This window comes from Oncorhynchus gorbuscha, unplaced genomic scaffold (genome assembly GCF_021184085.1).
Source record: "Oncorhynchus gorbuscha isolate QuinsamMale2020 ecotype Even-year unplaced genomic scaffold, OgorEven_v1.0 Un_scaffold_2868, whole genome shotgun sequence".
Lineage (NCBI taxonomy): Eukaryota > Metazoa > Chordata > Actinopteri > Salmoniformes > Salmonidae > Oncorhynchus > Oncorhynchus gorbuscha.
In genome coordinates this window covers 34430-45314 of record NW_025747263.1, presented here as the reverse complement: position 1 = coordinate 45314, position 10885 = coordinate 34430, and the positions used below count along the sequence as shown (strand labels likewise).

General features: G+C 44.2%; 1 protein-coding gene across 1 annotated transcript in view; it reads left to right on the top strand.

The window, feature by feature from the left end:
* Positions 1-2988: 2988 nt before the first annotated feature.
* Positions 2989-10885, top strand: part of LOC124026975 (periostin-like) — a gene marked incomplete at its 3' end in the record, with an annotated part of 34872 nt that continues 26975 nt past the window's right edge. Inside the window, exons 1-2 of the mRNA XM_046339561.1 lie at positions 2989-3250; positions 7548-7649. Of these exons, the coding sequence (XP_046195517.1) occupies positions 3132-3250; positions 7548-7649 (221 nt within the window). The remainder of the gene's footprint in view (positions 3251-7547; positions 7650-10885) is intronic.

Genomic DNA, 10885 nt, shown 5'->3' with positions numbered 1-10885 from the left:
GATGGAGAAAGGAAGGAAAAGGAGGACAAGAAATATACAGAAGACAGATGGAGGAGAAAGGGAAGAGAGAGTTTAGAGAGAGAGGACAAGGAGAGAAGAAGGAGAGATGCAGGAGAAAGGGAAGAGAGAGTTTAGAGAGAAGAAGGAGAGATGCAGGAGAACATGAAGAGGGAGTTTAGAGAGAAGGAGAGATGCAGGAGAAAGGGAAGAGAGAGTTTAGAGAGAGAGGACAAGGAGAGAAGAAGGAGAGATGCAGGAGAAAGGGAAGAGAGAGTTTAGAGAGAAGAAGGAGAGATGCAGGAGAACATGAAGAGGGAGTTTAGAGAGAAGGAGAGATGCAGGAGAAAGGGAAGAGAGAGTTTAGAGAGAGAGGACAAGGAGAGAAGAAGGAGAGATGCAGGAGAAAGGGAAGAGAGAGTTTAGAGAGAAGAAGGAGAGATGCAGGAGAAAGGGAAGAGAGAGTTTAGACAGAGAGGACAAGGAGAGAAGAAGAAGAGATGCAGGAGAACATGAAGAGAGAGTTTAGAGAGAAGAAGGAGAGATGCAGGAGAAAGGGAAGCACAGGGAAAGAGAGAGTATGATCTCTGGAGCCAGGTGGGAGAGTGGAGGAGAGGGGGAAAGGGGGAGAGTGGAGGAGAGGAGGGAGGGGGGAGGAGGAGAGTGGAGGAGAGGGGGGGAGGGGGAGAGGGAGAGAATTGGGGATACAGGAGAAGAAAGCTAGAAGGCTTGTCTGAGGGGTTGGAGTTTGGAGTTGGGGCGAAATACAAAAATACTGTGAGGGTGTGACTAACTGACTGTTAAGTTAGACAAAGCGTTTGAGTTGCCGCAGGCCGTGTGTGCACACGCCTGTGTGTGCAGGCCGTGTTTGTGCAGGCCGTGTGTGTGCAGGCGTGTGTGTGCAGGCTGTGTGTGTGCAGGCCGTGTGTGTGCACGCCTGCGTCTGCACATCTTTGACTGTGGCCAAATGATTTGACTACCCTCAGAACAGGTACTCAGGTGTGGACGCAGCCCGACTGTAAAAAGACATGTTTCTGTCCCCCGACTCATCTACCTGTAGGCTACTGGGGCCTGCCACAACAGGCTGTGTTGTTCCATGACTGTCAAGTATAGCGGTGGTTCTCACACCTCTCCTCAGGGACCACCAGACATTTCACCAGTTGTTGTTGTAGTCCTGAACTAGCTGTAGTTGTTGTTGTTGTAGTCCTGAACTAGCTGTACCAGTTGTTGTTGTTGTAGTCCTGAACTAGCTGTAGTTGTTGTTGTTGTAGTCCTGAACTAGCTGTAGTTGTTGTTGTTGTAGTCCTGAACTAGCTGTAGTTGTTGTTGTTGTAGTCCTGAACTAGCTGTAGTAGTTGTTGTTGTTGTAGTCCTGAACTAGCTGTAGTTGTTGTTGTTGTAGTCCTGAACTAGCTGTAGTTGTTGTTGTTGTAGTCCTGAACTAGCTGTTGTTGTAGTCCTGAACTAGCAGCACCAGATGAATCAGATGTATTAGCTCTAGAATAGATCAAGATCCCTGAGGAGAGGTTGGAATGGCTGGAGGTCCCTGAGGAGAAGTTGGGGGTCCCTGAGGAGAAGTTGGGGGTCCCTGAGGAGATGTTGGGGGTCCCTGAGGAGAAGTTGGGGGTCCCTGAGGAGATGTTGGGGTCCCTGAGGAGATGTTGGGGGTCCCTGAGGAGAAGTTGGGGGTCCATGAGGAGATGTTGGGGGTTCCTGAGGAGATGTTGGGGGTCCCTGAGGAGAGGTTGGAGGTCCCAGAAGAGAGGTTTGGAATGGCTGGAGGTCCCAGAGGAGAGGTTTGGCATGGCTGGAGGTCCCAGAGGAGAAGTTGGAGGTCCCTGAGGAGAGATTGGGGGTCCCTGAGGAGAGGTTGGAATGGCTGGAGGTCCCAGAGGAGAGGTTTGGAATGGCTGGAGGTCCCATGGGAGATGTTGGGGGTCCTGAGGAGAGGTTGGGGGTCCCTGAGGAGAAGTTGGGGGTCCCCGAGGAGAGGGTTGGAACGGCTGGAGGTCCCAGAGGAGAAGTTGGAATGGTTAGAGGTCCCTGAGGTGAGGTTTGAAAACCCCTGACTTAGAGAGACAAAGATGGATGTCTTGTCACTCTGTGTTCACTGCAGTCTGTCCTGAGAGAGCGGAAGAAAGGGAGGGGGAGGTGGAAAGAGAGAATGTCAGAGGAAGGAAAAGGGAGCAGAGAGGGTTAGAAAAGAGGGGAGGTGGATTGAGGGAAAGGCAGGTAATAGATGGTAGGTAGGAGACTGTCAGACTGTCAGAGTCATGGTGTTAATATCTCACACGTCTTGAAGACCACTTCAGCTTCTCTTCTGGTCTATATGGTCAGATACAGAAAGAAAAATACAGTGTATTTTGTCTCTAACTTTTATTTTGTAATTTTGCTGCTGGTCTTGTCATGCAAGACTCCTTTAAAAAATACATCTTGGTCTCACTGCCAAAATAGAAATGAAAGATCCATCTGAAACAGACAACTTGACTTCTGGTACAGTAACTATACTGTTAGTGAAAGGCTTGGAGACACTGGGAAGACAGGCTGAGACAGCTATGAACAGAAAGAATCATCGGTCTTTACCGTCGTAGTCATTACGTACGCCTCTCAGATATGTACAGTAGGCGGGAGTCCCAAATGGCATCTCATTGAGCTCTGGTCAAAAGTAGGGGGTGGGAAGGGTGAGTAGAGGGAGAGGTAGAGGTAGAGAAAGAGAGAGAGAGAGAGAGAGAGAGAGAGAGAGAGAGAGAGAGAGAGAGAGAGAGAGAGAGAGAGAGAGAGAGAGAGAGAGAGAGAGAGAGAGAGAGAGAGAGAGAGAGAGAGAGACAGAGAGAGACAGAGAGAAAGACAGACAGAGACAGAGAGAAAGAGAGAGTTGAGATTGAGAGAGAGAGAGAGAGAGAGAGAGAGAGAGAGAGAGAGAGAGAGAGAGAGAGAGAGAGAGAGAGAGAGAGAGAGAGAGAGAGAGAGAGAGAGAGAGAGAGTTGAGATTGAGAGAGTTAAATAAGGAGGGGGGTGGTGTAAAGAGTAAAAAACCTCCCACTCCTGTGAGCGCTCCTCTTTCTCCTGTGCATTTCGGAGTGGAGTGAGTGTGTGTGACCAACTCTGGAGAGAAACAGACAGACGACCTGAGGATGAAGCTAGTGTTTGTGGCTGTGTTCGCGCTCTGTACGCTCAGCTCTGTGGATAGAGTGGATTCTTCAGCCTACGACAAGATTGTGACACACAGTCGTATCCGGGCCAGACTCCAGGGGTAAGGACCATGATGGGGACAGGGTGGGAGACACAGAGAGATGGAGAGAGATGGAACAGGGGGGTATGGGGATAGAAGAGATGAGGGCAGTGGGACAGAAAGAAAGAGGATAGGGGACAGGGAGAGATGGAGAGAGAGAGAGAGAGAGAGAGAGAGAGAGAGAGAAAGAGAGAGAGATGAGGGACAGATGGAGAGAGAGAGAGAGAGAGAGAGGAGAGGGGAGAGAGAGAGAGAGAGAGAGAGAGAGAGAGAGAGAGAGAGAGAGAGAGAGAGAGAGAGAGAGAGAGAGAGAGAGAGAGAGAGAGCGATAGGGGACAGGGAGAGATGGAGAGAGAGAGAGAGAGAGCGAAAGGGGACAGGGAGAGATGGGGAGAGAGAGAGCGATAGAGGACAGGGAGAGAAGGAGAGAGAGCGAGAGCGATAGGGGACAGGGAGGGATGGAGAGAGAGAGAGAGCGATAGGGGACAGGGAGAGATGGAGAGAGAGAGCGATAGGGGACAGGGAGAGATGGAGGAGAGAGAGAGAGCGAAAGGGGACAGGGAGAGATGGGGAGAGAGAGCGGTAGGGGACAGGGAGAGCTGATGAGAGAGAGAGAGAGCGATAGAGGACATGGAGAGAAAGAGAGAGAGAGAGAGAGAGCGAGAGAGCGATAGGGGACAGGGAGAGATGAGGAGAGAGAGAGAGAGCGATAGGGGACAGGGAGAGATGGAGAGATGGAGAGAGAGAGCGATAGGGGACAGGGAGAGATGGAGAGAGAGAGAGAAAGAGAGAGAGAGAGAGAGAGAGAGAGAGAGAGAGAGAGAGAGAGAGAGAGAGAGAGAGAGAGGGCGAGAGGAGGAGATGGAGAGATGAGAGAGAGAGAGAGAGAGGGGACAGGGAGAGAGAGAGAGAGAGAGAGAGAGAGAGAGAGAGAGAGAGAGAGAGAGAGAGAGAGAGAGAGGAGAGAGAGAGAGAGAGAGAGCGATAGGGGACAGGGAGAGATGGAGAGAGAGAGCGAGAGAGAGAGAGAGAGAGAGAGCGAAAGGGGACAGGGAGAGATGGGGAGAGAGATAGCGATAGAGGACAGGGAGAGAAGGAGAGAGAGCGAGAGCGATAGGGGATAGGGAGGGATGGAGAGAGAGAGAGAGCGATAGGGGACAGGGAGAGATGGAGAGAGAGAGCGATAGGGGACAGGGAGAGATGGAGGGAGAGAGAGAGAGAGCGAAAGGGGACAGGGAGAGATGGGGAGAGAGAGCGGTAGGGGACAGGGAGAGCTGGAGAGAGAGAGAGAGAGAGCGATAGGGGACAGGGAGAGATGGAGAGAAAGAGAGCGATAGAGGACATGGAGAGAAAGAGATAGAGAGAGCGAGAGAGCGATAGGGGACAGGGAGAGATGAGGAGAGAGAGAGAGAGTGATAGGGGACAGGGCGAGATCGAGAGAGAGGGGAAAGGGAGAGATGGAGAGACAGGGGACAGAGAGAGACGGAGAGAGAGAGAGAGAGAGAGAGAGAGAGAGAGAGAGAGAGAGAGAGAGAGAGAGAGAGAGAGAGAGAGAGAGAGAGAGAGAGAGAGAGAGAGAGAGAGAGAGAGAGAGAGAGAGAGAGAGAGAGAGAGAGAGAGCAATAGGGGACAGGGAGAGATGAAGAGAAAGAGAGGGGACATTGAGAGATGGAGAGAGAGACAGGGGAAAGGGAGAGCTGGAGAGAGATAGGGGAAAGGGAGAGATGGAGAGACAGGGGAAGAGAGAGATGGAGAGAGAGAGAGAGAGAGAGAGAGAGAGAGAGAGAGAGAGAGAGAGAGAGAGAGAGAGAGAGAGAGAGAGAGAGAGAGAGAGAGAGAGAGAGAGAGAAGGAAAGATTAAGAGTGAGACAGTGCTATGAGGACATAGAGGGACACAGACAGAGAGAAAGAAAGAAAGGATTAAGGTGATCTAGATAATTGATTAATTGGGGAAGTGTTGCATTGGAATAACAGAGTAATACAGCAGATCACCTGTTGTGGTACACGTCATAGTCTGTCCCATAACTGAACGGGATGGTCAGTGACATTATGTTGTGTTACTTAACCTAACGGAACGGAAAGGGTCTCATCATTTATATACTGTAGCACCTAGCTACATTAATTCATACAGCCTCTGTAAGGGTCTCATCATTTATATACTGTAGCACCTAGCTACATTAATTCATACAGCCTCTGTAAGGGTCTCATCATTTATATACTGTAGCACCTAGCTACATTAATTCATACAGCCTCTGTAAGGGTCTCATCATTTATATACTGTAGCACCTAGCTACATTAATTCATACAGCCTCTGTAATTATTGAAAACAATGTAGAGATGAAAGCTGCACTTTTTAAAAACCAATTTTTTTAACCAGGCAAGTCAAGTCAGTTAAGACCAAATTCTTATTTTCAATGACAGCCTAGGAACAGTGGGTTAACTGCCTTTTCAGGGGTAGAAAGACAGATTTGTACCTTGTCAGCTCTGGGATTTGATCTCGCAACCTTCCGGTTACTAGTCCAACAGCTCTAACCACTAGGCTACCCTGCCGCCCCGCTCTTCATCGCTGAAGCGTCACAGAGTGCGCAATCTTTAACGGAAAAGGTGATTTCCGATTGAGCCGACGTACACAGCGTTTACCGTGAACGCAGTGCCCACTATAAAGACGGAACATCGGCTGTCAATTTGAATCGTTCTGAAACGCTGCACTTCAAAGGATTTGAACTTTTTAAAACAATCTGAAGCAGAGGTTTAACTCCAATACTTTTTACAAGAAAATATACTTTATATATACTAAGAGTATACTTTATAAATACTAAGAACATACTTTATAAATACTATGAGTATACTTTATATATACTAAGAGTATACTTTATATATACTAAGAGTACACTTTATATATACGAAAAATATACTTTATATATACTATTCGTATACTTTATATATACTATTCATGTACTTTATTTATACTAAGAGTATACTTTATATATACTAAGAGCATACTTTATATATACAAAGAATATACTTTATATATACTAAGTGTATACATTATCTATACTAAGAGTATACTTTATATATACTAAGAATATACTTTATATATACTAAGAATATACTTTATATATACTAAGAATATACTTTATATATACTAAGAGTTTACTTTATATATACTAAGAATATACTTTATATATACTAAGAATATATTTTATATATACTAAGAATATACTTTATATATACTAAGAGTTTACTTTATATATACTAAGAGTTTACTTTATAAATACTAATAATATAAGTTTCTATACTCCATACATTCTACTAAGAAACAGATGGTTAGTAGTCATGTTGAAGCTCTTGGCAGGGATATGTGTCTACAGATGATTTAACAAAGTTATGTGCATAATTTGAAATCATTATTTTATATTGTGGTGCATATTAAACAGAGTATAATTCCATGAACCCCAAACTGTTTCATAAAGAGGTCAGAGGCATCGAATGAAACATTGATTTAGAGCCATGCAGGAAAATTAAATACGGTTCCCCATTGTCATTCGTTGTTGAATGACGTGTAAATGGGGAGGAAAATGTTTGCAATGAATGCTAATGAATATATTCACCCTACTCCCTCCTTCCACCTCCTCCCACCTCTTCTCCTACTCCCTCCTTCCACCTCCTCCCCCCTCTTCCCCTCCTCCCTCCTCCCACCTCTTCCCCTACTCCCTCCTCCCACCTCTTCCCCTCCTCCCTCCTCCCACCTCTTCCCCTCCTCAAACCTTTTCCACCGCTCCCTCCTCCCACCTGTTCCCCTCCTCCCACCTCTTCTCCTACTCCCTCCTTCCACCTCCTCCCCCCTCTTCCCCTCCTCCCTCCTCCCACCTCTTCCCCTACTCCCTCCTCCCACCTCTTCCCCTCCTCCCTCCTCCCACCTCTTCCCCTCCTCAAACCTTTTCCACCGCTCCCTCCTCCCACCTGTTCCCCTCCTCCCACCTCTTCTCCTACTCCCTCCTTCCACCTCCTCCCCCTCTTCCCCTCCTCCCTCCTCCCACCTCTTCCCCTACTCCCTCCTCCCACCTCTTCCCCTCCTCCCTCCTCCCACCTGTTCCCCTCCTCCCACCTCTTCCCCTCCTCCCACCTGTTCCCCTCCTCCCTCCTCCCACCTCTTCCCCTCCACCCACCTCTTCCCCTCCTCCCTCCTCATACCTCTTGCCCTACTCCCTACTCCCTTCACCATTTCTCTCCTTTGCCTCCTTCCGGACCCCCCCCCTCCTCCCTCTCCGCTCCCCCTCCCTTGCCCTCTCTCCTCCCACCTCTCCATCTCCCCCAGACCCAATGTGTGTGCCATGCAGCAGGTGATGGGGACCAAGAAGAGGAAGTACTTCAGCACATGTAGGACCTGGTATAAAGGCTCTATCTGTGGGAAGAAGACGTAAGTTACACACACACACACACACACACACACACACACACACACACACACACACACACACACACACACACACACACACACACACACACACACACACACACATACACACACACACACATACACACACACACACACACACACACAGACAGAACCCCAGAACCCTTTCTAGTTCTTTTTTTGGGTTCCATTTCTGAGGACAGGTTTCGTTTTGGAACCAAAAAAGGTTCTTCAAAAGTTTATTCTATGAGGACAACCGAAGAACACATTTAGGTTCTTGATTGCACCTTTTAGCAAAGAGTTTATAGATGATTTATCTTTATTTAACCTGTTGCGTCGAGCAATCCCGTATCCGGGAGCGTAATTATAGCCTCAAGCTCATTACCATAACGCAACTTTAACTATTCATGAAAATCGCAAATGAAATGAAATAAATATATTGGCTCACAAGCTTAGCCTTTTGTTAACAACACTGTCATCTCAGATTTTCAAAATATGCTTTTCAACCATAGCTACACAAGCATTTGTGTAAGAGTATTGATAGCTAGCATAGCATTAAGACTAGCATTCAGCTGGCAACATTTTCACAAAAACAAGAAAAGCATTCAAATAAAATAATTTACCTTTGAAGAACTTCAGATGTTTCAATGAGAAGACTCTCAGTTAGATAGCAAATGTTCAGTTTTTCCAAAAATATTATTTGTGTAGGAGAAATCGCTCCGTTTTGTTCATCACGTTTGGCTAAGAAAAAAAACGAAAATTCAGTCATTACAATGCCAAACCTTTTTCAAAATTAACTCCATAATATTGACAGAAACATGGCAAACATTGTTTAGAATCATTCCTCAAGGTGTTTTTCACATATCTATTCGATGATAAGTCATTCCTGGCAGTTTGGTTTCTCCTCTGAACCAAATGGAAAAATGCACACAGCTGGAGATTACGCAATAATTGCAACGGAGGACACCAACCGGAGCACCTGGTAAATGTAGTCTCTTATGGTCAATCTTCCAATGATATGCCAACAAATACGTCACAATGCTGCAGACACCTTGGGGAAACGACAGAAAGTGTAGGCTCATTTCTTGTGCATTCACAGCCATATAAGGAGACATTGGAACAAAGCGCATTCAAAATCTGGGGCATTTCCTGTTTGAAATTTCATCTTGGTTTCGCCTGTAGCATCAGTTCTGGGGCACTCATAGATAATATCTTTGCAGATTTGGAAACGTCAGAGTGTTTTCTTTCCAAAGCTGTCAATTATATGCATAGTCGAGTATCTTTTCGTGACAAAATATCTTGTTTAAAACGGGAACTTTTTTATCCAAAAATTAAAAGAGCACCCCCTATATCGAAGAAGTTAACTAGGAAAGTCAGTTAAGAACACATTTTTATTTTAATGACAGCCAGGAACAGTGGGTTAAGTGCCTTGTTCAGGAGCAGAACAACAGATTTGTACCTTGTCAGCTTGGGGATTTGAACTTGCAACCTTACTAGTTACTAGTTACTAGTCCAACACTCTAACCACTAGGCTACTATGACAAAACAACCAACCAACAACCCTCCTAGCTTTGGAGGGCTAGCAGCTGTAGGTACATGTTACACACGCCTCTAGAAAGAGGGAACGCAACACCCTGCTACATCTCAACTGCCTGTGGTGTGAAAGAGGTATTGGACTGTAGGTGAAGGGACCTATCTCTTCCTAATTAAAGGAACCTATCTCTTCCTAATTAAAGGAACCTATCTCTTCCTATTTAAAGGAACCTATCTCTTCCTAATTAAAGGAACCTATCTCTTCCTAATTAAAGGAACCTATCTCTTCCTAATTAAAGGAACCTATCTCTTCCTAATTAAAGGAACCTATATCTTCCTAATTAAAGGAACCTATCTCTTCCTATTTAAAGGAACCTATCTCTTCCTAATTAAAGGAACCTATCTCTTCCTAATTAAAGGAACCTATCTCTTCCTAATTAAAGGGACCTATCTCTTCCTAATTAAAGGAACCTGTCTCTTCCTAATTAAAGGAACCTATCTCTTCCTTATTAAAGTGGTGGCAGAGTATCCTAGTGGTTAGAGCATTGGACTAGTAACCAGCAGGTAGCCTAGTGGTTAGAGCGTTGGACTAGTAACCTACAAGGTTGCAAGTTCAAATCCCCGAGCTGACAAGGTACAAATCTGTCGTTCTGCTCCTAAACAAGGCAGTTAACCCACTGTTCCTAGGCTGTCATTGAAAATAAGAATTTGTTCTTAACTGACTTGCCGAGTTAAATAAAAAGGAACAAACCTCTTCCTAATTAAAGGAAATTTAGTTTAATTGCTAAATTGTAATTATTTCTCCACTACGACCTATTTATTGCCTTACCTCCCTAATCTTACTACATTTGCACTCACTGTATACAGATTTTTCTATTGTATGTTTGTTTATGTGTAACTCTGTGTTGTTGTCTGTGTCACACTGCTTTGCTTTATCTTGGCCAGGTCACAGTTGTAAATGAGAACTTGTTCTCAACTGGCCACCTGGTTAAATAAAGGGTTATATTTATAAATACCTGGTTAAATAAAGGGTTATATATATATATATATAAATAAATACCTGGTTAAATAAAGGGTTATATAATATATATACCTGGTTAAATAAAGGGTTAGGGTTATATTTATAAATACCTGGTTAAATAAAGGGTTATATATATAAATAACTGGTTAAATAAAGGGTTATATATAAATACCTGGTTAAATAAAGGGTTCTATATATAAATACCTGGTTAAATAAAGGGTTATATATAAATACCTGGTTAAATAAAGGGTTATATTTATAAATACCTGGTTAAATACAGGGTTATATATATAAATACCTGGTTAAATAAAGGGTTATATTTATAAATACCTGGTTAAATAAAGGGTTATATATATAAATACCTGGTTAAATAAAGGGTTATATATAAATACCTGGTTAAATAAAGGGTTATATTTATAAATACCTGGTTAAATTATATTTATAAATATCTGGTTAAATAAAGGGTTATATATATTAATACCTGGTTAAATTATATTTATAAATACCTGGTTAAATAAAGGGTTATATATATTAATACCTGGTTAAATTATATTTATAAATACCTGGTTAAATAAAGGGTTATATTTATAAATACCTGGTTAAATAAAGGGTTATATATATAAATACCTGGTTAAATACAGGGTTATATTTATAAATACCTGGTTAAATAAAGGGTTATATTTAT